This window comes from Centrocercus urophasianus, unplaced genomic scaffold (assembly GCF_019232065.1).
Source record: "Centrocercus urophasianus isolate 14NV4802_14NV808 unplaced genomic scaffold, USGS_Curo_1.0 seq_19, whole genome shotgun sequence".
NCBI classification, from domain to species: Eukaryota; Metazoa; Chordata; class Aves; order Galliformes; family Phasianidae; genus Centrocercus; species Centrocercus urophasianus.
Window position 1 is genome coordinate 4,096,024 of NW_024884744.1, and position 26,915 is coordinate 4,122,938.

At 46.0% G+C, this 26,915-nt stretch overlaps 2 protein-coding genes across 3 annotated transcripts; both read left to right on the forward strand.

Moving 5' to 3' along the window:
• Positions 1-390: 390 nt before the first annotated feature.
• Positions 391-16,092, forward strand: SKIL (SKI like proto-oncogene). Of its 2 annotated transcripts, XM_042820963.1 has the most exons (7): positions 391-616; positions 916-2,170; positions 4,816-4,913; positions 5,876-6,114; positions 6,338-6,579; positions 7,646-7,870; positions 11,110-16,092. In XM_042820963.1, the coding sequence occupies exons 2-7, from the start codon at positions 1,064-1,066 to the stop codon at positions 11,269-11,271; spliced, it is 2,073 nt and encodes a 690-aa protein (XP_042676897.1). In that variant the 5' UTR covers positions 391-616; positions 916-1,063; the 3' UTR covers positions 11,272-16,092. The 2 variants fall into 2 exon arrangements, with proteins under 2 accessions (XP_042676897.1, XP_042676896.1); XM_042820962.1 differs by having other exon boundaries at positions 391-2,170.
• A 1,596-nt stretch (positions 16,093-17,688) lies between these two features.
• Positions 17,689-25,668, forward strand: CLDN11 (claudin 11). Its single transcript, XM_042820975.1, has 3 exons — positions 17,689-17,914; positions 19,771-19,935; positions 24,815-25,668. Exons 1-3 carry the CDS (start codon positions 17,689-17,691, stop codon positions 25,045-25,047), a joined length of 624 nt encoding a protein of 207 aa, XP_042676909.1. The 3' UTR covers positions 25,048-25,668.
• Positions 25,669-26,915: the final 1,247 nt, after the last annotated feature.

Below are 26,915 nucleotides of genomic sequence, written 5' to 3' on the forward strand. Positions count from 1 at the left end.
CGGGGGGGGGTGAGCGAGAGGGCGAGGGTGAGGGGAGGCAGCGCCCGAGGGAGGGGATGGCGGCGGCCGGGGGAGGGGCGCGCCGTGCCCGGGGGGAGGGAGCGGCGGCGGCGCGGCGGGCGAGGGAGCGGCGGAGCGAGGGAGCCGGGCGGGGGAAGGGGGGCGGGGGGAGCGCTGCCCGCGGCCGCCCGGCTCCGAGGTGAGTCACGGAGCGGCGTCCCGCGCCCTTCCGGGAAGGGCTCTGGGGGGGGCGGCGCGGGCGGGGCTCCTCGCGGCGCTCCCGGCGGGCATTCCCTGCTGCCGGGCTCGCCGTGACCCCGTTCGCTGTTCGCAGGCTCTGCGCGGATTGACGGCGCGACGCGGCGGGGGGAATCCGGCCCTCGGCCTCGGTCCTACCGCCCGTAAGTCGGGGTGGGAGAATCGTGACACGCGGCGCTGACATCTGTGCGAAAGGTGACCGCCGGCGCTCGGCTCGGGTTTGTCTGCGAGCTGCCGGCGCTCCGCGGGCGGCGGCGGCGAAATCGCGAAGTTGGCGGCACAATAAAGCAGGCCCCGGAGATTCGGGCTCCATCTCCAGGAACTGAAAGTGCCGAGCGGAATTTCCGCGTGGCTCCAGGTACGTTTGGGATCGGACGGAGCTTCTGAGCGCTTCTGTGTTTTGATATCGAAGTACGGACTGGCTTTGACGGCCGTCTGTTTTTGGAAGAAAAAAGTGGCCCTCAGTGGACCTCCTGCTCCTCGTTTGTTCCCGAGGTGCTGCTGTGCGACTGGGAAGCGTATGAAGAACATCCATGTGTACAAATCACGGTGGTTCTTTATAAGACAGTTGAACAAATGGTTCTAGAACTAGGAGAGAAAAACTGTTTGACTTCTGCAGACTTAATTTCTTAGTTTTATGTTCAAAATGGGTTGCAGGTTTTGCTGTTGGAGGCCAAAGGATTAAGTGGAGTGCAAACCAGGGCGTGCCTGCGGCAGTCGAGATTGCTTCAAATCGTTTTTTGTCTAAGCAAGCAGGAAAATGTGCATTCGAGACTGTAATTAACTGAAGTTCTGGTGTTCAGCGATGGAAAGCCCACAGACAAATTTCCCTCTAGGGCTCGTTTCAGAGCAAAAGAGGAGTGGGATCCAGGAGGATGGGAGCCCCCCGCTGAAAAAGCTAATGACGGAGATGCACGTAAATAGCCAAGTACGAGTCGTGATAAATAAACTGCCAACAATCAAGAAGGAAAACTTGGACGAATATGACGAAACTTCTGTGGAGGCTGACGGGGAGAGTGCCAAGCCAAACAGTTCTTCAATCTCTGAACCTTTGAATTTAAATCCAGGTCTGAAACACACATTGGCACAATTCCACTTGAGCAGCCAGAGCTCGCTGGGTGGACCGGCAGCTTTCTCAGCTCGCTATTCCCAGGAGAGCATGTCACCCACCGTCTTCTTGCCTCTTCCATCACCACAAATCCTGTCTGCTCCGCTGCTCATTCCTCCTGACAGCTCCACAGAGCTCACTCAGACTGTACTGGAGGGGGAATCCATCTCTTGCTTTAAAGTCGGAGGAGAAAAAAGGCTCTGCCTGCCTCAGGTGTTGAATTCAGTTCTTCGAGACTTTTCTTTGCAGCAGATTAATACAGTGTGTGATGAACTGTACATATACTGTTCCAGGTGCACTTCTGACCAACTTCATATTCTGAAGGTTTTGGGAATTCTTCCGTTCAATGCTCCGTCCTGCGGGCTGATTACACTGACTGACGCTCAGAGACTATGCAATGCTTTACTACGTCCTCGCACTTTCCCTCAAAATGGCAGCTTTCTCCCTGGTAAGAACACATTGGCCCAACTGAAGGAGACTGGCAGTGCCTTCGAAGTAGAGCATGAATGCCTGGGCAAGTGCCAGGGTTTGTTTGCACCTCAGTTCTACCTTGCTCCGGACGACCCCTGTATCCAGTGTCTGGAGTGCTACGGGATGTTCTCACCCCAGACCTTTGTGATGCATTCGCATCGATCCCCCGACAAGAGGACCTGCCATTGGGGCTTTGAGTCAGCCAAGTGGCACTGCTACCTTCATATTAACCAAAAATACCTGGGAACGTCGGAGGAGCGGGAGCTGAAGCATCTCTTGGAGGAGATGAAGGAGAAATTTAGTGAGAAAAATCAGAAAAGAACTCGATCAAAAGTAAGTTCACCTGCTCTTGTAGAACTCCTAAATCTCTCTGCCTGCGTGTTAATGGTCCTTTTGGAAGCACAGTGCTTGCCTCTTGTAAATGGCAGTGCCTGTCAAGCCAAGCCTAAGTGAATTTCATGAGGGAGCTTCTCCATGGAAATACATTTCTGATGAAAAGGCACAGTGATTTCTTTCCTCTTTGGGCCCTAAGTGACTTCATTCAGGATGGTTTGGTTTTGTTGGTTCTTGTTCTGTTTTAAAGTAAGCAGTCTCCGGAAAGTTCAGAATTAATTTGGAGATCTTTTGATGTGTTTATGTGGTATGTGCTGCAGCAGCTGAACAATGCAGAAAGGAGCTTGAAAATCAAGTGTCACCAATTGGTTTTTTATGTATTGCATTCACGCCTGCACACACACACGTGGTGTACGGCTGCCTGCCCTGCCAGCCACCCATCATGGCTTTGCACATGGGTGAGGGCTCATCCATAAGCTCCTGTTAGAAGCCCAAAGCCTGCTTGTTCAACAGTAGCTTTCTGTTTAAACGAGTTATATGGAGAAATATGCCAAAAGAGAGGAGTTCTGAAGCAGTCCAAGTAAAGAGCTGTAGGATGGTATCTTGACAATGGTTAATAATAGACATAGTATTTTTTCCTAAAATACTGCTGCAAGTCTGCAGTGCAGTTCAAAAATACAGAGCTTATTTTTCCTTCAAAGAGTTTCTAATTTAAATAATAAACACCAGATAAATGCTGGATGTTGCTGGGGAAATAATCATGTTATGTGCAAGAAATAGGCTTTTTAAGAGGAGAGCTGGTAGGGAACGTGGAGAGCAGCTAGCTCATTAAATGAGGGAACGCATAGGTTATAACAACATGGATGTTTGCATTCAAACAATATGCAATTTTGTTGAGTGTAATCTCAACTTAAAACTTTCTGGTTCACCTGTTGGATGTTTTGTCTTGGATTTCAAAGCAGTCCATGCAGGTGAGCCCAGAAAGGTGTGTGGTGAGATGACACCTTCCAGCACAACTCTGGACATTCAGTGTTACAGAAAGGCTTATTGCAGCAGCAGCTGTTGCTACAATTGTACCAGTCTGCTGTATTTTTATCAGAAAATTTCCACACAACTCTGCTGTATGGCATTCTTGCACATGCCAAATCAGCTGGGGGTGCAGGTAAGCTCACAGCAAGGAGTCTTCACTATCATGACAGTCTTTGTTCTTGCAGTGCCAGTACAGGTGATGAGCTGTGGCATGAGTGGAAGTGTGTTCTAGGTGTGACTACAGGAGGCTGCTTCCTGTTTTGTGTTAGCAGACTTCTGACCACGATTTCAGTTTCCTGTAGACAGATGAAAAAACAGCTGAAGTTCACAGCAGCAGTCATTTGGACTGGACTGGTACAGACAAAATGCGAAAAACCCTTTCTGGAGTCTTCCATTACAGACCTGTGTAGTTGTTGTTATTATTATTAAGTAGCATATGAAATTAGTATGGAAGAAAAACTGAAAACTTGAGCAAAGATAAAATGGTGGGGAGGGGTTTGATACGAAGTCACTGTTTTGGAGCTTAGCTTGTTTCCTCTCCTTTCTGTTCCTTTTGGAGCTGATTTGAGGAACTGCATGGGTGGAGTTACATTGCAGTTGCAGTGCTAGACTTTGAATTTAGCAGGCTTGATGTTTTGACCAGAATAATGTAGATAGGATTGACTCTTTTTTTGTGGTCAAGTGCCATCTGATGCAGGCCATGCTGCTGTGACTGCAGCCTCTCGACTGGCAGAGGTGAGGTTCTGTGATCTGTTTCTGTTTCTGGGCGTGTGAATATGGATTTTTTGTGGCTGCTGGCTGTGGTCAGCTAATCACACTGGGGGAAAACCCACTTATGTTCACGTTTCTAGGGGTTTCTGTAGACTTCTCCCCAGTTCCAAGATGATTTTAATACGATGGAATTAGGAATCAGGTTTTCAGCTGCGAGTCCTGTAGATAGGACCAGATGCCTCTCACTTGAAAATAGCAGTAACTGTGGCAGAGCAGTAAGTATCAGCAGCAACTTTGACTAAAGTTCAATTTTGGAAATGGTTTTTGAGACAAACAGAAGGAGGATTGCTACCCAAACACTGCATGCACAGAAGTGCTTTAGGATGATGTGTTCTGATGCACCTGAGGTGCTTCTGTTCCTTACTGCCAAGGGTTGTTAGCCTACTGCAGTGACCTTGCCCAGCTGTGTTTCTGTAACACCACTAATGGTTGCTTTTTACTCACAGATTTCATTTTGTAGTGAAGTATCTGACAAGTGCGTGCTTTGATGTGTAGATGCTTATTTACCGAAGGGTGATACAACCTTTTTGGAATCCCGTTTCTGCTCTCTGTTTCTCCCAGTCTCTGGTGGCAGTGCCTCTGCCAGAGTCCTGGGAGCTCAGCACAGCTTTTATGCAAAGAGCTTTTCTTTCAGTTTCGTTGCTGCTTTACTCATAATGGGAAATTGGTGATTGAAGAAACTTCTGTCTCTTGCATCAGCGTGCACTTCTGCCAAAGCCTGTGGCTTTTTCAGTTTGTGTGTATGCATTAATGGTGGAAGTGCTGTTCTGCTGAGAACGGTTTGTTAAAATGTCATTAATGTGAACCTGTCTTCAAATTACTGCTTGGCTTTTGTTTTCCTTGAGGTGGATTCCCAGCAGAGCCTAGATTTATCGCAGTGGTATCCTGTGATAAAGCAGGAAGCAGAAGCTGATCCTCAGCCACCCTCCTTCTTCCATCCCAGGTAACTGAATTTCCTTTGCAGCACGATGAGCGTTGCATACGTAATTTCACTACATAAATTTCAGCTGAAAAAAATGTATTTGCAACCTGAACTGTTACGAAAAAGAATTGCACCCTAACTCGTAATTCATTTCTTAGTGTAAATATTAATGAACTGCTTATGGGTGATTTTTGGTGTGAGACTCAAGCTGTGATGTATGGGCGTTCTTCAGGAGGAAATACAATTGAAATGTAATTACGACTTTGCTTCTCAGGCAATGACAGAAGTTAATTTTCCTATTATAACATAATGCACGTATGTGAAAAGCTGCATAGGGCCTATTTACCACGAGTGCAACTGCATTTCCTTTCAAAAAGGACTTGCAAAAACTGTTTGAAGACTTTATTCCATGCTGGAATGACTGCAGCTGACTTGTTGGTTAACTTCCAGGTTTCAGAAATCGGGTGCATTTCCTTAATGTATTGCACACTCTGCATTCTGCATCAATGCTGGTCAGTATATGTGGAAAAGAAGGTCCAGGATTGGTCCCAGGTCTGCCCAGCACTGTCAGTGCCCAGCCCTGCTGCTTAAAAAGCAGTATGCTCATTACCACTGTGCTGATCCCTTCTCCCATACTCCACTGCTGATAGGAGGATTATGTGGATGCTAGAGAGTCTGGATCTGGTAGCATTCTAATTTCACTCTTTGCATCTAAGAGATGACTCCATGTGATTTATATATATGTATGGATGTGTTTTTAATCAGTCACATTTGCATAAGCTTTTTTTTTTTTTTTTTGTGGCCTCCAAACCATATCTACGAGTAAGGATGAAGTCTTTACTATTTCCTTTTGTATAGGAAAAAAATAAAAAGGATAAGCTCACATTTATTGAAAGTTTTGCTGTTTAAAATCAAGTGAAATTAAACGTAGTACTCATTTATTGCACATTTTCATCTTTAATTGCACTGTTCTACTTTTTCAGTTACTACCTTTATATGTGTGACAAAGTGGTGGCCCCAAATGTATCTCTTGCATCACAATACAAGGATGTTACAAAAACAACAGTCAAAGCTTCTGAGGTAATCAAGTCTTCATCTGGAATGTCAGAGAAAAAGCTCACGAGTGGAAAGCACAAAAAACCTGCCTCCTATCCAGAGCTTTCTCTTGAGGAGCAGGAGAAAATTGACTTGAAAACTGGTCTGGAGCAGCATAAGCGTTTAGGTGAGTAGATAAGCTGTGAAAAAGAATTACATGGAAGTCTTTTCAATTTAATTTTCAAGCATGTAACTTTGGAAGGAGCAGCGCCAAGCTGGTATTTTGTCACTGTATCTGTATCTCTTCGGTGCTCCAAAAATTCTGACCTTTTCCTAACCTTGAGTTTACTTTGCAGTTTATTCCTGTGATTTTCTGTGCTTATTGTGCCACGTCCTTCTTCTACCTGCAGATCCCCTGGTGTCAGCTCATTCTGCAAGAGGTGGGAAATCCGAACGTCTTTCTTCCAAAAGCATGAGAGGCTCCAGATGTGTTGAAGTAGGTAATGAGGGGAGAACGTTGTCCCCCACTCTCATGAAAGACATCAGCTGTGAAGACGACAAGGGGAGGATCATGGAAGAAGTAATGAAAACCTACATCAAACAGCAAGAGAAACTAAATACTATTCTGCGGAGGAAGCAGCAGCTTCAAATGGTACGATGCCAGTGTGAAAAAGCTTCATTTGGCCATCAGAAAACTCATGTTAGATTTTTGGGTTTAGAATCCTTCCACGGATGACTTCCATGTAGAACACTGGAGCACAAAAGTAATTTTCCACCAGCTTGAATCCAGACGCTGCATCTCTAATATCCTGTGTGTTTGGTAGCTTAGAGCTGCTAATAACTGGTGCTGTGTTTTTGGTTTGTAACAGCTGCCTTCAAGGAGCTGCTTTCATTATATCCAAATGAGCACTGCTTGAACTTTCGAATCCTTTTCAAAAATAGAAATATTTTGGCAAATATAGTGTAAGTCCTATGGAAATTTTTCACTTTTTAGGATTTTAAAGATGCAGGAGTTGGAATTGATGTTACCGTGGCCCTGTGTAGCGATAATAGCACCTTCCTGTCTCTATTTGTTGAATCTTTTATTTTAGGGGGTTTTATGGAGGGGATTAGAAACTGGTGTTCATTTGATTTTGCATCACTTCTTTTTTCTGCATTAAATTAAGTCAATACTGTCTTTTCTGCTTATTTTTGTACACCAGACCTATTATTATTATTATTTTTAACATTAAAGCTCAGAATCAGCAATCTCAGGTAAGGCCCCAGGACAGCTGCTTTTAAAGTGTTCTGCTGTTGGAGGCAAAGCTTGTAGGTAATTTAAAAAGAAAAAAAAAAGAAGACCCTTTTACAAATATCATAATGTTAACAGAAAGGGAAACCAAACACTTCTATTCTGTTTTCTGATTAGAACTTCTTTTGTCTTCAGAATATGTTGTAGTAAATCAGTGCTACAACATTCTGAGGTTCACTGCAGGGCATTGTGAATTTGTTTCTGGAAGCTCCATGTGCTTGAAAGTATGGATCATGTTATATTAATTGAATACAGCACGTCACCACTGATAAGAAGATGAGTTCCATTATCAGGCCATTGTTACCAGTAGGTGAATGTGCTCTTTTTTGCCTCATTGTTTTCAGTTACATATTTAAATCACAAGATTGTTTTTTCGCTTTTCTGGTGTTAGAACCAAGGTGTATGTGATCCTGATCTGTCTTGACAGGAAGTGGAAATGTTAAACAACTCTAAAGCTATGAAGGAACTGAGTGAAGAGCAGCAGAATTTGCAAAAAGAACTTGAATCTTTGCAAACTGAGCATGCTCAAAGAATGGAAGAGTTTTATTTTGAGCAGAGAGACTTGGAGAGGAAACTGGACCAAATGATGAAGCAGAAGTGTACCTGTGAGTCCAGCTCAGAGAAGGACAAGGAAGCAGAATATGCAGCACAGGTGAGAAGGGAAAGTCTGTTTCAAAGCAAATCATATTTAGTGCATGAGTGAATGTGGAGTTACTGCTCATCCACTGTAAGGTTTCATCTTCTCCATCTTAGTCACAATGATAGCATATTTACTTCCCTGCCCCTTGATTGAGACAGAGCTAAAATGTAGCTTACAGAAACACTTCACCTGTCAGGTGTTAGGATTCTCTTCATCAGATATCTGTGTGATATTAATGATTAAATAATTAATCTTAAACATAAGGATTATAACATTCTTCTTCAAAGCAGGCCGTGTTTAATGTGTATAGGCTTGTCCATGTTAAAGAGCTAGGCATGATTGCTTTGGCTATAGAAACGTGTTGAAGTACGTTGAACTGTGTCACAGAAAACAGCCTTTTAAAGCAAACAAAATCTAAAACTTAAGCTTTATGATCACTTGATTATAGTTTTGTATATTTGCTGTTCATACAGTCTCAAAATAAGAAACAGGCTATACTTGAGAGACAGGTTTTTGTATTTTTAGGGAGTAGGGCAGAGACTAGCATCGTAAATCCTTCCCATGAATTTAATTTCATGACATCCCACTCCACAGATTCCTGGCCTTTGCTGCCAGAAGTAATCCTCTCTGACTAAGGTCTGATTTACCAAACATCTGGTACAAGCCCTGTTGCTGCAAGTAACAACATGTTCTGGTTGATGAAGATGATCGTGTGTAGTGTGTTTGATATGGCCTGTTTAGTATAGCCTTTCTTTAGAGGATAAAAGCCACGAGTTGTTCTCCAAGGAGTCTGGATGATTGTTTCTTTTGATGTTAGAATACTAAATGCGTTCCTGCCATGAAAGTTTATCCTGTTAGTAGTTGTGCTGCAGAGCTACTTGGAGCATGTCAGTGGAATCTTTTCTCCATTTGTCACATCTTACAGTACGTTTTGGACCATGGGTTCCAAGCAGTTGTCAGATGTACCTGAGTTAAACAGAAGTCCTGGCAACGGTTATTTTTCCCAAGCTGTATATATTGCACCTCAAATAGCCTTAATGTGATGTTTTCTTGAAGCCACTTGCCCTCTCTGAGAACTGTGGACTGGGAAAAGCCTTCGTTGTACATTAAAGGGAATGAATAATAAGGGATCTGGAGTTTTGGTAAACATTTGTTCTTCTGAAGATGCAGGAGGTCTTCTTCCTTATTTGACTCCTTTACTGACTTCCCCAGTTGAAATGTTGCTTTACCCCATCAATCACAATAGGACAGTGTAAGCAGTCCTTACGCCTTTCTTTATAGGTGAAAAGAAAAGCTCCACCACAGACATGCTGATTTATGTATTGCGTGCTGTGGCATGCAGGCAGTGGGCACTGCTGTGCTGCACCAGTCTGCATCCCAGTCAGAAGACTCACATTAATAGGCTCGTGCTGTCTAAAAACCACTGAAATACTTCTCATGATAGGGGTGAAGATGAACATCCATTGAATAATGTTTCTGCAGAATCACAGAGTGCACCAGAGTGCAAAAGCACTTTACAGCAGCTGGCAAACAGCAGTGTTTTTGTGTGCTCCTGCTCCTCTTTGCTGTCATGAGCTGCCTCCTTTTTCAGTGGGATGTGCACGTAGTGATTATTGAGATGGAAGCCCAACGTCACGAGTGCAGGTGGACTTTTTAGATTCAGTGAGGTCTTTTCGTAAGAAACAACCACTCAAACCCATGGCAAAGAAGATAATGGCTTTTGTCTCCCTGTTGTAACTGTGGGTGGTAATACATATAAGCAGCTTGGCAGTAACTTTGCCACACTTGAAAAATTCATCAGAGTTTTCCAGATCTTATTGTGATGAAGTTTTGGTGGGAAAGAACTGACCCTAATAAATTCAAAGTAGTTTCTTACTGTTTTAATGCTGGGTAGGGGATTTATGTGCTGCATAGACAAACAGTGGTTGTTCAGCTGTTTTTTGTTTTTATTTTAATGGTTCCCTTTTGTGCATGGTTTAGCTAAGATGACTAATGTTCTGAATCACTGGGGCTTACCACTGATTTTCTACTGTGGAGTTACTTGGTACAGTCTGAAAGTCCAGCTTTAATAAATTAGACACAAACAGCTGAACACATCACACATGGGATTCACACTCTTGTCTTGATGTCATTAGTGGTTTGACAGTCTCATGCAAAAATCTTTGCTTTACTCTCTATATAATCATTTAAGTGTGGAACTTTATTTTGATGAGTAACTTTTCTAAACTGCATAATCTGCAGTGGGACTCTTCAGAAGATAAAAAAGAATGTTTGTCATATATTTTATGGATCTTTTTTTTTTCTTAAATTCTTCCTTGAGATATAGCATCTCAATCAAGCTATCACATGTCATTGCCATTAAACTGCAGGAACAGAGGGGTGTATTTATGGATCAGTAATTCCAATTCACTGGGTTGCATGGCACCAAATTCCAAGTGAAAACATTTCAGTATTTCACATTATCCCAGACAAAAAGGACAAGACTCAGTGTTTCTACTTCAGTCGTTATGCAGTGACCTACTTGGTGTCATCAGAGAAGCGTTCTTTTCAGCAGAAGCCGATGTCATTTAGTCTGCTCAAGCCTTCCTCATACTTGGGGAAATGTGAGATTTACTGTGCTCTAGAGATTAAAGCCTATTTATTCTCTGGTGTTGAAACACAGAACGTTTCACAAAAAAGCTTGGGAGGATTGATGTTTCTATTTGGATAACATAAATCAGTGCACAAGATGTTCTGGTCAAGCACTTCTGAATCTCGTATTCCTAACCTTCATTTGTGCTAAAGAATGTCAGAAGACTGTATTGATGGTTATGGGTGTTGTAGAAATGGATTAAGCTTTTGAAGTAAAGAAATAGTATTTTGTCAGGTGAGGGAAATTAACTTGGGGAGTGGAAAATTCGTTCTGGGATTTGTGAAAGATCTGACACAGGCATCCTCACAGCTTGATAGCAGATTTTTGACTTTGGTGCAGTCTGGCAGTTCACATCACTGGAATTTACGTGTATTTAAAATTGGGCTCTTCTGGCTTTTTTTTAATTGTAGGATCTTTATGCCACTTCTCACATTGATGTCGTTTGCCAGTGGTGAGGTCAGCAGCTGCGTACTTGTTGATGAACATAGGAAAACGAGCTGATAAATACTTCTGAAATATTTGTACCTGATTCATAGGGTGGTTAGCAGCAGGGTTTTGAATGGTTGTGTCATATACAAATATGTTTGTTAAAATTAAATCTCTCTCCTCTATCTTACAGCTAGCAGAACTGAGACAGAGACTGGATCACGCAGAGGCAGACAGACAGGAGCTTCAAGATGAACTGAGGCAAGAACGAGAGGCAAGGGAGAAGTTGGAGATGATGATAAAAGAATTGAAGCTGCAGATCTTGAAATCTTCAAAAAATGGGAATGGAAAATAGAAGTTGGAAAACAAGCACGACTGTGTCCTTCAAACAGGGTGTTCCATTTTTTAATGAATTGTAAGCAGTTTCTGTGCGATAAGAAGTATTCTCTACAGATTTCTATTTGCCATACAAGTGCAGATGAAGATATACATAAACAAACTGATAGGGACACATTTTTAGATTTTCCTACCCAATGGAAATCTGCATTTATTTGTACTGGTGTTTCTCAAACTATGAAAAAATAAGAAAGTTCAGATTTAGAGTGCCCAGTTTCTGTTTATTTCTAATGCAGCCCTTGAGGACCCTCTACCTTCTAACATTGTCTGTTAAAACAGGTTTGATGATCTTTATTTTATTATCGATTTCACATCCGGTTATAAAAGTACTTAAAAAAAAATCTTAATTTCTTCAAGGCCAAAAATAGTTGAGTTTTCAGTGAGAATTTTGTGTTCCTGAGCTGGGGAAAGAATGAAGGCAGCTGTGAGGTAATGCTCAAAATCGCCATGACAGTAGATGGATGATTATCAGAAGTGATTTAGCAGCATGAGTTTTCCCATAATTCTGTTATGTGAAGTCAGGCTGACCTTTTCAGTGTGAGCTACTTGACAACTCAGTCAGCAGTTTTAGAGCAGGTGTTTGGTCACCGTGCTGGAAGAGCAAAGCATTAGGAGTGTTGGTTTTTTGTTGTTGTTTTAAGTTAAGAAAAAATGAGGTTCAGAAATGGAATGTTCTAAAACTAAAAATTCTCAGTTTTTATTTTCTTGTACATAGCAGTTAAAGGAAACTGTTTATCAGGTCTGGTAGCTGCAGGACAAGGGGCAGTAGGAGGTGTCCCTGCCACAGCACAGAGCTTGCAGCCAGATGATCTTTGACTGTCCCTTCCAGCACAGACGTGTAGGATTCCTTGGCTTGCCTGGTTTTCAGATACCAATGCTTCCAAGAAAAGTAATATTTATTAAAAGAAAAAAAAAATTACTGGTTTATTTAGTATCTTAAGCCTCTACACTTCAAGCTTCCTGCTAACTTGTGAATTTTTCTTTCTATACATAGAACAGGCCTTAACTGACATTGTGGTAATTGCTTAGAGAAATAGAATTCTAAGATATGGCACTTTGAAAATCAGTTTGATCGTTTCTACATTTGAATGGCATGGTGATGTTACCATGAATTAAGAAATACAGCATGTTTGTTGAGCTCTGACACTTAGAAATATGTCGTTGTACAGAATTTCCACTTTATGTGTATATATTGCATTTACTCAAGTACTTCAGAAGTCCAATTCCTGGTAGATTCAGTGCATGACTACAGATTTGGATGGAGAAGTACTCCTGTGCACTTCTTTTCCAAAAGTTTGACATTGCTGACAGATGTTGGCTGATAGTGACTAGAATTATCTTAGTAGTTCTGTTATTTCACTACATTATTTTAACCCGTGTTCTAGCTTACGTTTGCTGTTTGTTTTTTTTAAGGTGCTTAGGTTTATTATTCTCTTAAAGAAGTTGATTAATTCTGGATAAAACCACTAGTAAAATCCACTGGCATCAGTTTTTATTCTGAACTCGTGAAAATGAAAACTGAGTTCTTTCTTAGCTCTCTTTTACAGAAATAGAAAATGGCACAACTCTTTAAGCTGAGTGAGAAAGGAGGTGATACATGTTGTGGAGTCATAGAATGAGTCTTTCGTACCAGTGCGTGATTTTCTTTATGGACCCTGTGTCATATTTACACTGATCATTAGGGCAGATTAGATGAAAAGAAATGAAACTTATTTGGCAATGTTGATCAGAAGAGGGGATCCAGATGATGTTTTTCACATCTTCTTCAACTCCATCTCCAAATTATTGCTTAAAAACAAAAACAAAAACAAAAAAAGACTGTCTTTACAGCATAGCAATGGTTTGGAAGGAAGCGAATGTGCTGAGTAAAAATGGCAGCAGTGTTGGTAGAAGAGTGATGTGAGGCACTGGAGCTCAAGGCTGGATCAGCTAGATTGACGAGTCAGGAAACACCAGCCTGGGAAACCAGAAGGTTTCATTGGGGTGTTATCTGATCATTTCTAGCTGCTTTTCAGTATCAGGGTTGTGAACCAAACTTGTTCAGTTGTCAGTGTAGATAAGGCCCTCCCCTTCGTATGGCTGAAGCGATGGGTTCACTGCAGTGTTTGTAGCTTAGCTGTCAAACGAATGGAATCCTCATGGGATTATGATCTTAGAGCACTGTACTTTCAGTTTGTATTCAGATCCTGTCTGTGTGACGTTCCTTGCTCTGAGGTTTCCCACTTCACCTCTGGTTGACTTCAACCTGTGGCAGCTGCTGCTATTGCTGGGCTTCCCCTGCCCCAGCCTGCACTTCTGCTGTGCCAACCAGCTTCTGCTGAAGGCAGCCATAGTTTGTACTCCTGTTTTCACTTCTGCAAGAACTCTAGCAGCTGGCATAGAGTTTTAGCAGTTCCAGCTGCAGGTGAGAGTTCCTAATACTTGTAAGACATCTGGCTGAAAAAGTTAGCTGGACATCTGTTGAGATGACCTTAAAATAGCTTTGTAAATATTCCATTTAGTTAATCTAAAGTTAGAATGCGTTTTAAATTATTGTAATCCTCTTAAAATTCTTCAATATTACTTTCAGGTTGCTTACATAAATAATTTTCATACGTGTAGACTTAATTTTATACTGGTTTTAAGTAATAATGTAAACATAACTGTGCCATAGATTTTGTGCGTTCAGTCTTTGACAGATAGTTTTTGAGTGAGTTGTAAATAACACTCTGGTAGCTCTAGAACAAATCCACATTGACCTTTTCTCTCTACCTTATGCTTGTTATATTGAGTGGTTTGTTTTACAACCTAACATAGAATCTTGCAATGAACACTTCAGGGCCCTCACTTAAGTACACACTTAATGGTAGAAGCCAGTTCTGTCGTTAGGTTCTGCTCGTCTGATGCATTTCTCTTTGTTTTGCCTTCAGCTTTCATTTGCTTTCCAGGCAGAAAGTTGCTTTCTCACATAGTTGAGGCATTAAGTCTTCAGAGGAGAAAAAAAAATACAAATAAAGCCTAGAGTTGTTCAGTGTTTTAATAGTTTCCTGGTTGAGCACCTAGAGTGAAAACAAAGCTGCCTGTGTGTGCACCTTCTGGAACTCGGATTCAGGGTGAATGTCTGTTTGCTCCTATGTGTCAGGAAAACAAAAAAGGACTTTCACATGCTTTGTGTGCTCTGATGAGCGGGAAGATGTGAGAACTCAGAGAGTACAGCGTGCAGCTTTGGCAGCCTGGCAGTACCCTGGCTCACAGTACCCTGGATGGAAGAGATGTCATCTCAGATCTCCAAACTCGTGTTTCAGTTTTTGTAAAGCATATCGTTGAGCTCGATAAATGTGGTTCTGTTTCACATTCTTCTACTAATTTTATTCTATATTTAATATATTATAGCTTAGGTGTAAAATCGTTTGTATATAGTGAAGGCATAATGCAATTAGTGAAGTAGGAAAAGTTGGGTGGAAGCCTGAAGCTTCTGGTGGCCCAAAAAAAATGTGGCTCGGTCCATGTTTTAGAAGTCACAACTGTTTGTTCATACATTCTTGGTTTATCTTGGGGGTTGGATTGCTGTCCCATGTTATGGACTATTCAGAAGACTTTCCTAGCGTTAGCTGTGGAGCTGGCTGTCATGGTCAGCTTCCTTGAGTTCACTTGTTTGTAGAGCATATATTTTGACTGTCAGCAAAGAGAACGACTTTGTATTTTTTCTGCACTTAATTCATGTAATTAATCCACACAAGAGTTTTCTATAATACGGTGAAGTTGACAACAGAATAATCCCACCTACCTGTTAATCTGTGCTTGAAATCTTCCAGTAGTTTTATTTCAGCTGTCAATAGCAAGCTGCAATAAGCTGCAAGGTTCAGTTTTTTGTTTTGCTCATTGATGTGAGAAGTATTCATCGATGTTTTCATTATAGAGAGCTTATAGGATGTTCAGTTTGTTGCATATCTCTTTGAAAAACAGATCCATATTTTCAGCTTTTGTGAACGTCAGTGGCTGCAGCTCACAGATGGCATGAAAGCTCGTGTGTCTCCATTATTTATCAAACCAGTTTCGTTCAGCGTTAGCTGTTCTGCTGGGAAATGCTTGAAAAATGAGCAAAGCACTTCGTCAAGCACAGCAAACAAACGGTATGAAATTTTGTTATTGGAAAACTGCCTCCGTAACAACATCAATTGACTCTCTGGTTTTCTTCCAATATAGATACCTCACTGAAAGGAAAGCACAGTTACACTGTATTTAAAATAGATCTAGGACTGGCCAAGTTGGTCTGAAATATTTTGTTGCAGTTACGTTGCTTCCTGTGATTGATGAAAATCTCTTTTTGTTTTCACGCTCACTCTCAAAAGTATTTATTGGTGTTGACATGCCAGTGTGACTGTCTTGGATTACAGAAGGTGGCTGCAAAGCAACACAGCGCTCTGCTGGGCTGGAGGCAGCAGCTGGTGGCTGTTCCAAACCTCAGCAAGCCTGTGAGATCCATCGCTGCATTCAACAGTTTGTAATACTTTGCCAATGATGTACAGTCTTATTGTTAGCGTTGCTGTGGTTGCATTACATGACACACAAAACTGTCCTCTACCTCACGTGAGATTAACAGATATTTTATATGGTTTTAGTAAACAAAATGCATCTATCTGGTCACTTAGTTTACAAATTTTGAATTATATTTATTGAAACATGACATACTGTGCTCTTAGCTTATACCTCAATTGTATTTTGTGCTGTTATCCATTTTCATGCCTTGTAAATACGTGTACAGATTGTGGATTCAAAAATAAAAACTGTACCATCAGAACACTCGGGTCTTTGTGGTGTTGTGCAGTGAAATGCCAGCTAGACATCAGGAAGGTGTTAAACTATGGAGCATCTCCAGGGAGGACCGTCTTCCTCGCTTTGATTACAATCAATTAAGACACTGATGACACTGAAATTTGCACCGTTCCCACTGCCTGCAGGAGGCCCCCGGTTTTCTAATGGATATTTTTAGCAGATCTACCAAGTCAGCGCCCTCTCACAGTGGGTGTTTTCCCTGAGGCTCCATGCAGGTATTGCTGGCAGTGGGATATCTGTGCATTGCAGCTCAGATGTACGTAAATAGAACCACTTGTGTAGCTGGCATGTTCTCTGGTGCACAGCTTTTGTTGCTGCTTAAGTCCTCCAGCAACGTTGGAGTTGTTCACACCTCTCCTTAATAGATGGGTAATGAAGAGATAACACGCGTTGCCAGGGCAAGCGCTGAGATCTATAAACATTTAACGTTAGAAGTGAGTGTTGTACTTCATTTGATGAAAAATATTTTTATTTACTGATGGTGAAAACTACCCTGCAGCGGCTCCATTCTGTGCAGTGGATGGTTATGATGCTCAACACGGCGACCTGCCGTCAGGGAGCTCCAATAGGCAGGGAGGGGAGAGGAAGGAGCAGCTACAGCCGGGTGTGCGCCTACAGGCTGCGGGGTGACCTCACTGCAGCCTGCCAGTACCTACAGGGAGCCTACAGACAGGAGGGGAATCAGCTCTTTGAAAGTGTAGGTAACTGCAGGATGAGGGGAAATGTTTTTAAGTTGAGGGAGGGAAGATTGAGGTTGGATGTCAGGGGGAAGTTCTTTGCTATGAGAGTGGTGAGGTGCTGGAACAGCTGCCCAGAGAGGCTGTGGATGCCCCGTCCATCCCTATAGGTGTTCAAGGCCAGGTTGGATGGGGCCCTGGGCAGCCTGGGCTGGTATTAAATGGGGAGGTTGGTGGCCCTGCATGTGGAGAGGAGTTGGAGATTCATGATCCTTGAGGTCCCTTCCAACCCTGGCCATTCTGTGTTCTGTGATTCTGTACGCAGAGGAAAGGATTAACCCCACCTGCAGCTGCCGCCTCCATGAACCCGGTGCCGCAGGTGAGGGGCGATGGAGACGTGGATGACCGCTGCAGTTTCCTCCGCTGCCCACCAGCGGTCCTCCGCGCCGCAGCGCCCGGCCGCGGCGTCGCACCGGCAGTTGCTCGGCTCCCCGTCCCGCCAGCTTCCTTCCCTATTTACCCACGAGGCGACGGCAGCGGGACGGCTGCAGCTCAGGAGCGCCGCCGTGCTGCACCCCGGAGCCGCGTCTCGCTGCCCGGGCTGCCCGCCCCGCTCCGGCAACTCCCCGCTCGCCCCCGGCCCGGTGACGGACGCGCGAGTCGGGGCTCCCCTTCGCTCCTCCCACGGAGCGGGGCCGGAGGCAGCGCCGACCCCTCCCAGGGGCAGAGGCCGCTCGGTGCCGCCCAGTGCAGCTCGACGACCTTTCCCGGCGTCTCCGGTCCCGGCTGCTCGCAGCTCCGGCAGCTCCGGGTCGCAGCCCGTTCCGCGCCGCCTCTCCCAGCCCCGCTCTCCCCGTCCCGTCCCGCGAGCCCGGCGCGTCGACATGGTGGCCACCTGCCTGCACCTGGCCGGGTTTGTCTGCAGCTTCATCGGGTGGATCGGGGTGGTGGTGGCCACCGCCACCAACGACTGGGTGGTGACCTGCGGCTACACCATCACCACCTGCCGCAAAATGGACGAGCTGGGCTCCAAGGGGCTGTGGGCAGACTGCGTCATGGCGACGGGCCTCTACCACTGCAAGCCGCTGGTGGACATCCTCATCCTGCCAGGTACGCTCCCCGGCTCTCCACCCCACTGAGCAAGGCTGTGCCCCACTGCAGGGTGGTCGATGGTGGAGCTCCATCCATCAACGTTAAGGTGGTTCCTTAAACAATGCAGAGAATTAAGTGGTGCCTCCTAACACGGTGGGTGCTCACTGACTTACAGCTGGTTCTAGCTGTCCTTATTATATAATATTTATCTGTGGCTATTAAAGTCCACTTATTCTACCAACCTCTGCTCTTAACAAACTGTTAACAAGTTGTTCCTTTCCCATCTCATCCCCAGACTGCGCTGCAAAACCTACTGTTGTATCTCAGTGTTCTTTGTGCTTCAGTTCTGTCTCGTGATGATGATGAACCACTCAAATTTGAAGGATCTATTCCTTGAAATGATGCTGAGAAGGATGAACCTCGTGGCATCCATTGTTAATGCTGCTGTGGCTTTTAATCTTTTGGAAGTTTGTCGTTGGTTTTGGCAGTCCTGTGCTTCCTCTGTGCTCTACTGCATGGCGGAGCTCTTAGCATAGTCATGTCTGTTCCCTGCATGATCTCGTTACTTTCTAATCATAAGGCATTTACTTTATTGCAAAGTAAAATCTAAGCCAAGTGTTTCTCCAGGATGAATGCATCTTTGGGGCTAACTGAACCTGCCAAGGTCTGTGTGTGATCTTGTCCCTGTAGTTTAGCTGGTTATTTTAGCTAATTATTTCACCTATTTCAAATGTTGTTAACTCCATGGTGTTTCCATGCTGTGTTTCACCTCGTCAGAGTGCCCCTTCCAAAGCCAGTAGGTTAGAAATACACGTCCCTTGTTTTTTGTTCATCTTTCCCTTCTTTATCTATTTTCAATTATTGTGGAAATAACTTCACAGTGGTTAGAGAGGTCACTCCTGAAATCCCCTCTGATACAACGCCCAGCCCCTGTTACACAGGGGTTGGCAGTGCTGGACCTCTCAGACCAGCTCCTGTTCTCCCTGTCAGTACTTACAGTTCAGTAGACTTGCCTTCCTTATAGCTACTGTTGTTCACTTTGATCCAGCGCAGCAGGCAGGAAAATGGCTTATCTTGACAAAACATTGAATTAAACTTTATAAATGAGAAAATAAAGCCTTCCCCCAAAAGAAAGCAGTGTTTCTCTGCGGCAGAAGCTGATCACAAAGTGAGATCCTTCTGCCTGTACCCACTCTGAGCCCCTCTGCTGCCCATGGGATCCCTGTTGGTTCCCTCCCTCCAGCTGAACTGTGTCTGGAGTCCTCCACCGAGCCAAGTCCTTAAGCTGGAATGTTTGTGTCTTGTTTGTATGCTTGTTTACTTGGGACTGGTTACACAGAGGCCATGCTGGGCATTGCCATCTCCTTTGTTTAGGTCTCACTTTCTGCCCTTAACTCCTTAGGGAGCACTGGAACAGGAGTTAAGGAACACTGCCACGTGCAGCCCCACGACCTGCTGCTCCTGGCTGCTCCAGGGCAGGAAAGCTGTGCTGGTGATGAAAGCTTGGGGCACCCCGTGTGTGCATAGAGTCCTGAGGAATAGTGTGGCTGCTCCAAGGCTGAAAAGCTGTAGGAAAACCCCTTCCCAGCTGTTTCACTCACTACCATCTTTCCCAGCTTCATGATCTCCCAACATCTTGCTGGGAAGACATTCCTCGCTCCATGGAAACTGTTGGCCTCGCACATCTCTGAGCTGCACACTGACTGTCTCACGCCTGCCGGGGATTTGCTTACACAAAGGGTTACGTAGAACCATAGAATCCATCGCTTGCACACTGTGAAGGTGTTGGGAGCTCCTGGGGCAGCAACGCTTGCCCAAAGTTCTCCTCCTTTTGAGCCAAATAACCCAGATCCTCTTTCTCACCCCACCCGCAGGCTATGTCCAGGCGTGCCGAGCGCTGATGATCGCCGCCTCCGTGCTGGGCCTCCCCGCCATCTTCCTGCTCATCACCGTGCTGCCCTGCATCCGGATGGGCCACGAGCCCGGCGCCGCCAAGTACCGCCGCTCCCAGCTGGGGGGGATCCTCATCATCCTCCTGGGTAAGGCACGGCCCGGCCTCCTCCGCTTTGGGATGGTGCGGTGTGTGACAGGGAGGGCAGATCTATGGGCACTGGGTGCTGCTCCTTTGGGACATCAGCAAGGAGGCGGCCAGGCGCCGGGGGGAGCGCAGCCCTGTGCCTCCTGCCAGCCTTGTCCTTGGGATTTCTTCCCATCCGCGGAGCCTGCAGAGGAGATTGTTTTGTGCAGCTCAGCCTGTGAAGCTCATTGTCCCCAACACGGCACCTGCGTGTTCTTGAGGCCTCGTCACCCCAGCCACAGGCTGCGGGGCCTTGTTTTCACCCGTCTGCTTGGCAGAGGAGGGGGCAGAGGGAGAGTGGCTCCTTTGTGCGGCTCTGCTGCTCGTCGGCAGCCAGCGCTGACATCACCCTGCTCCTCTTTCTTCTGCTTCTCCTGAGGTTTTTTTCAAGTGGGCGCCACATGGAGCTGCATGTCTCCAGCTGGGGAGGCATGGGGACAAGGAGGGATGGAGCCCTGTGCAGCAGATCCCTCCGTACTCTGGTGGGAGGTCCCCACCACCCAGCTTTGGCACATCTACCATTCTACCAGTTTGAATAACGTTAAAAACAAGTGAGGTGGGCCTTGGTCTCTTCTCCCAGCGATAGGACCAGGGGAGGTTCAGGGTATTAGGAAACATTTCTTCTGATAAAGAGCAGTGATGCAGTGGCACAGCTGCCCAGGGTGTGGTGGGGTCACCGTCCCTGGTTCAGAGCTGTGGGGATGCGGCACTGAGGGACGTGGGCATGGGGAAATGGGTTGGGGTCGGACTTGGTGGTCCTAGATATCTTTTCCAGCATTTATGATTCTGTATCTTCCTCCTACAAAGTCCCTGTGCTCCAGTGAGGAACAGTTAGGATGAGTCAACGTCTGAAATTTAAGAGTGAGACTAAAGAGGTCTTCCAATAGCTGTGGGCTTTCAGGGGCTGTTGCTACAGCTGGAAATGCTAACATCAGCTCTACAGGCCTGCTTAGGACATCCTGTCAGTTGCAGTCACACTGGAGAGCTCTGGGAATGTGTCCCTTATCCCTGTCCTGAAACCTCCAGTCACAGACCTGGCCTTGGCAGAGAACAAAAGGGTTTTTTTCATGCTGTCAGTGACACTGTAGCAACAGGAGAGTCTGTTCTGCTGTTATCTCTGGTCTGGGAGCTGAGGGAGTCCCACCAGAGCTGCGCTTCGTGGCAAACAAATGGAAAATGTTAGTTTTGGGCAAGAAGAGCTGTGCTGTAGACCAGCCTAATTTTGCGTGGCTGAGAGCACTGCTCCTAAATCTGCTTTGCGGTGGGGCAGCAGGATTGCAGGAGCAGCAGACGTGGCAGTGACTACAATGAGTCACACTGCATGAGAACAAGTGAAACCCCGGAGCTCTGTGGGGGTGAAGCAGGGCTTTGGGTCTGGTCCTGCCATGGTGGAAGGCCAGTGAGAAGAGATAACAAGGATGAAGGTTAGCAGGTGCACTTTGGGTCAGGTTTGGCCTTATTGCTGGTTGTTATCCCTGTGTGATCTGGGCAATGGTAAAGGATCAACGTGTTCCTTTGGCTCCTAAACTTTTCACAAAAAATAACCAACCCACACTTTTTCGTACAGAACCCATTTGTTTTTCCAGGCTGGTTAGCAAATCAGTCCCCTTGGAAAGAGAGTAATGCACAGAGCTTGGGACTTTGACATTGTTTAAGCTGATTAATGATCTGTTGTTGGAAAAATGAAGTGTCACCATTCCAGAGCATTCAATAAGTATGAATGTCAGGCCTCAAAAGACATAACGCTGGCTTAAAAGTCTTTCTGTCATGGGCTGTTCTTATTTATTCTCTGGCCACTGATGTCTCACTCGTGGGTTTCTGTGTTTTCCCCCCAACATCAAGGCTTGAGCACAGCTCCCAGAGATCTGGCTAGAAGAAAACAAATCCAGACCCACAAACTCTGCAGATATATCAAGTGGGCATGCAATCACTGGAGTTGGCTCCATGGCACATGTTGCGTGTTGCTCAGGGAGAAGATGGCATTTAGGACAGAAATTGTTAAAAAGGAAAGAAGGGGTTGAAACACAGCGTGAAATCGCGGAGAGAAAAAGAGAGAGAAACAAAAAAATAGTTGAAAACTTGCCAGGAAAACAATGGGCTCAGATATTCCATTGATTTTCCTGTCCGCTGATAATAGCAGGCCGCAGAGTGCAGCATGTGTGCACACCCTCCTATCCTGTATGCTGATGTATTTATGTCTTTGCTTGATCCTATCTGACCAAGGGAATTGATTTATGGCTGCGCACAGCTGTCGGTGGTGGTTTGCTTTGAGCTGCTATGAAAACATCTCCAATGAAATGTTGATGGAAAAACCCGTCCCATCCCATATTGTTGGTGCTAATTTGGGGGACCCCGTGCTGGTACCCAAGTGATCTTTTCCCCGTGGGGAAATGAGGGACCTGAGGATGATAAACAGATGGAAAATACGTTAGTTACTGGGATTTACCACTGCCAGCTGACCATGTTAGCTATTGTCTTCTAAATAGATGGTATTAATATATTCCTCTGGATGTTGCTTTCTCTCAGAGGATTCTATCCCAAGATAAACAAGGTTCAAAAGTGCTTTTTTCTTTTTTTTTTTTTCTTTTTTCCTTCTGGGAAGCTGTGGGCACTAAGAGACCTCTGTAAGTCACACTGCTTCCCCTAGAAGAAATGACAGAATCATTGAACAACTTGTGTTTGAAAAAAAACCTTCAAGCTCATCAAGTCCAACCAGTAAATCAATGGCACCCGATCTATGGCTTGAACTGCAGTACTTGTGTGTGGGCAGGTGGCTCAGGGCAGGAGGGAAAGCAGAATCTAAACACTTGCATAACCTCCATGAAACAACTCTGTGCTTTGGGAGGGCAGATTATGAACATGATCAGTGGATGGTTGAACTGGGTGATCTTTGAGGTCTTTTCCAACCTTAATGATTCTACGTGCGCTTCCAGTGCTGGATTAAACCATGCCTACAATGGCAAATGTTAAGAGATTCAGCTCCATGGATCAGGTGCACGGTCAGAAGGAACTGGGACCCACTGGGATGTGGGACACAGGGACAGGTGGTGCCAATGGGGAAGATGTGGTAGAAGTCTATGGGATTCGAGCTGCTCCTCTTGCTTTCTGCCAAACTGCACTGACTGCAGCAGCCATCCCAGTGCGTTCCTCCTCCCCACTGGGATCACCAGCAGCTGCACTGAGCTCCGCTCAGCCCTTGGCCGGCCTTCCAGCTTTCGAGCATTGTCAGCACGATGATAAGGTGGTGCTACATGTGGCTGCCCCACTGCACAAGAGATGCCATTGTCCCAGTGTCCCCGAGAGCTCCCCTTGTCCGCTCCGCTGCGCCGTGGGGGAGGGTCTGAGGGGATAAGGCTCTTATAGTCTATGGACACCAATGTATATATATATTTACTGTGGACAGAAGAAGAAAAGATGATTGTGTCCTTTCGGACAACAAAGCAGCTTTATGCTGGAGCCCATTAGAATGCTTCGCAGATTCCCATCCGACCCCTCTCTGGATGCTCACGAGCTGCAGCAGGGGCAGCCCTCCTTCCCCACAACCCCCTCCCAGAGCTGCAGGGCCCTTGCTTTGAGGAGGCCCCAAGTCATTGCTGGCTTTGTTAGCATCCTCTGAGCGTTCTTCTCTTTTCCATAAGAAAATATTTTTTCTCATAATAACCACAGCGATTGGGGATGGGCTTTCTGCTGTACCGGCCAGCAGCAATGGTTTGTTTTCCACTTTAACCAAACAGTTTTATTTTTTCTCTGCCCCTTTTTCTCCCCCTTTTGCAACCTTAACTTTTTGACACCGCCTCCAGATCTCTCTCAGTGCGGTCGGCGGAGATCTGTAGTGCTGCCACAGCCCTGTTATTGTTTTGCTCCGATTCTCTGATAGCCACAAGGATGGAGTCCTGCACAGCTTGTCCCGGAGGCAAGTCAATATTGACGGATTCATTCCTCTCAGATGTGCGGGCCATAAAGGGGTATTGTTTTAGGACCTGCTCCTGTAGGTGGTTAACGCCATCGGCTCTGCTGCATGCAGGGCCGTGCAGGGTGAGGGCAGGGAGCGGGGTGACGCAGGGAGAATGCAGGGATGGATTTTTGTATGGAGATCTTCTTCACCTTGTCGCTACCTTCCTGCTTTTGTGGAAAAGCCTGGAGCAAAACTAGAAGCCCTCAGTAGTTGTGCTCTGTGGGCTCCAAGCTGAACACTGTGCTCCCTCTGACTCTTTTCACTAGGTCTTTGAGAAGCCTTGCTGCATTGCCCCCGCTACCTGACCCTGTTTTCCATAGGGAAGTGGAATCTACCTTCCAAGTGACTCTGAGTTGAGGTTTTACTGCCTCTCCAATGCATGAGGCTTCTGTGATTTTCTGCTCCCAGCTCCTTCTGAACACGCAGCTCTCCAGAGCACCAGTTTCAGAGCTGACTTTCATTCTTCAGCCTCCGCTGCCAGCTCAGGTTGCATCAAGCAGTGGTTGCTCTACTTCTTATTGCTGGTCCTTCCCCACCTCTCCCAGCTCAGGCATCCCCACCCCTCTCCTGCTCTGGCACCAGAAGTCCTGAAGCCAATGCTGTTGTATTCCCCATTGGATCAGTGTGGGAATGGGCTCCTTGCCATCCTCCGGAGGAAATACAAGCTGAAGGAGACTAACTGCAAGCTTCACGCGTCTAATGGTGTGTGGGTTGTGTTGGGGGGGCCAAGGAAGGATGGATGCTCCATCCCCTGGGCTTGCTGGGTTTCCTGCTGATCCCACACTCAGTGTCGTGCTGAAGGTTGGACTGGATGATCATAGAGGTCTTTTCCAACCCTATTGATTCTGCTTTTCTGTGATCGGCTCTTCCCCTCCTGTCTCCCCAGCCATGTGCGGTGTGGTAGCCACCATCTGGTTCCCCGTCTGCGCCCACCGTGAAACCACCATCATGAGCTTTGGATACTCCCTGTACACGGGCTGGATCGGCTCTGCCCTCTGCCTCTTTGGTGGCTGCGTCATCGTCTGCTGCTCGGGGGATGCTCAGACCTTCGGCGAGAATCGCTTCTACTACGCCTCGGGCTCCAGCTCCCCCACCCATGCTAAGAGTGCCCACGTCTGAGCTCCCACACCCGCTGGCTCTGCACACATGGGTTCACTTCTCCTGGCACTCGCTGCTGTTGTGCTCCCCGGAAAGGTTTTAAAACAGCAGCCCGAGCGCCCGGCAGTCCCAAGTGTTGTTGTCCCCACTGTTGTCCCCTTCTCTGGAAAACAAGCCCCAGCCCCCACTCCCACCTGTTTCACCCTCCCCATCCTCCTGCCCCAGGGGTGGTGTGTGGGCCTCAGGTGGGTTTGGGGTTTTTTACTTTACTGCTCATCAAGAGAGCTTAAAGCAGCAAAGCAGACGTGAGAGGCACTTCCCCGCTGCCGAGGGCTCCTGCACGTCCCCTTTTGCTTTCCAGTCCCCGAGGTCACCGCTCTGGCACAGTCTGGGAGCAAGGGCTGAGGGAGGTGCACCCTCCCAACAGGCAAATGTTTCTCTTTTGGAACAGTAGGGGATTTTTTCTGCCTTTCTCTGTAAATACTTTTGTATGGATTCGATCGTTTTAGTAACATTGTTTCCCCCACTCCCCGGGTCATCAGTATGAAGGAAACAGAACCCAAAGGTCCTAACGCTGCGATATGTAACAGTGTCTGTATATAGTTCCAATGACTCTGGGGGCTCTAATCCCCACACTCTTTCTTAGTGTTGTTTTGTTTTTTGGGTTTTTGTTTTGTTTTGTTTTTTTTTTTTTTGTTTTTCTTTGTACAGATCAGTTACTAAAAATGTGTTTTTACATTTACATTTGCTTTCATCCCATAAATCTGTGTTCACTGTTCTGTAGCATGTTTTTAACACACAGTTACACTGTCACAATGCAATTCTGGTGAATACTGATGATGCCTTTGTACTTCAACTGAAATACTGTACAATAAATAACAGAGTATCTGTGGCTCTGCCTTCTCCTTTTCCTTCCTTCCTGTGTGCTTCCATAGCTAGCTTTTCCATGACGCAGTTTCCTAATGATTTTGAAGGGTTTTTTTGAAAGCAATTTGAGATGAGAAGTTCTGCTCTGCTGCGGACTCAAGGCTGCCTTTGCTTTTGGGAGAGTATTCAAAAGCCAGCTAACCTTCCTGCTTGGAACCAACTGCAGCCTTGTGTGTTGTTCCTTGTTTTATCCCAGGGTTGGGGTTTGTGGCATTTTTCCCATCCAGGAGGCTTGGAAACCCATTGGAGAAGTCCAAAATCTTGTTGCTCTGAACTCAAGTTTAAGTCTGCTCTGGGGTCATTGCTCTTAATTAAAACCATGTAAGATCAAGATCCATCTCTGTCCTCACTGGAGGCTGCAGCAATTACTGTGATACCAAGCCCCATCAGTTCCCAGGGCTGTTAACTCACTCCACGTAATTGGTGCACACTTCAGCTCTGGGGCTGAAGCAAGGGGAGAGCCCGGAGCTGTGTGCACAAGCAGAGATGCCACTAGGAGCTTTGGGGTGGTGGGAAGGGATCTGCAAACAGGGCAGTAGGACAAGCCTTGGTATGCTGGCATGTGCTCATTCATCCATCAGGATCTCCCCATCCATGGCCTGCTTTGGTTGGAGAGCCCAACTAGGGCCACGGATGCTGCAGCCCCACGTTTTGCCCTAGGAAGATGTGAGGCTGAAATGGGAGCAGCTAAAGGGAGAGAATGAGGATGGCTGCACTCCCTCTGCGACAGCATGGAGATAAGGACCCAGGCCCTGGCTCTCACCCTGCTGCTCCAGCACACAGCATCTGCCTCAAGCTCCAGCAGCCCCAGAGGCGCAGCCCAGGGCTGTGCAGGACACTTGTGCCCATGACATCACAGCAGGGCACAGTTGGTTGTTGTGTGCTCGGCAGGGACGCCTCAGTGCTGCCATTGATGTGCGGGTGCCAGCTTGTGCGGGCGGCAGGGATTGTGGATTGTGCAC

Coding starts and splice junctions, on each gene's coding strand:
- SKIL (XM_042820962.1), top strand. CDS start 1,064: ATGGAAAGCCCACAGACAAATTTCCCTCTAGGGCTCGTTTCAGAGCAA. Junction 2,171..4,815: donor AGAAAAGAACTCGATCAAAA/GTAAGTTCACCT, acceptor GTTTTCCTTGAG/GTGGATTCCCAGCAGAGCCT. Junction 7,871..11,109: donor AAGCAGAATATGCAGCACAG/GTGAGAAGGGAA, acceptor TCTATCTTACAG/CTAGCAGAACTGAGACAGAG.
- CLDN11 (XM_042820975.1), top strand. CDS start 17,689: ATGGTGGCCACCTGCCTGCACCTGGCCGGGTTTGTCTGCAGCTTCATC. Junction 17,915..19,770: donor GGACATCCTCATCCTGCCAG/GTACGCTCCCCG, acceptor CCCCACCCGCAG/GCTATGTCCAGGCGTGCCGA. Junction 19,936..24,814: donor GATCCTCATCATCCTCCTGG/GTAAGGCACGGC, acceptor CTGTCTCCCCAG/CCATGTGCGGTGTGGTAGCC.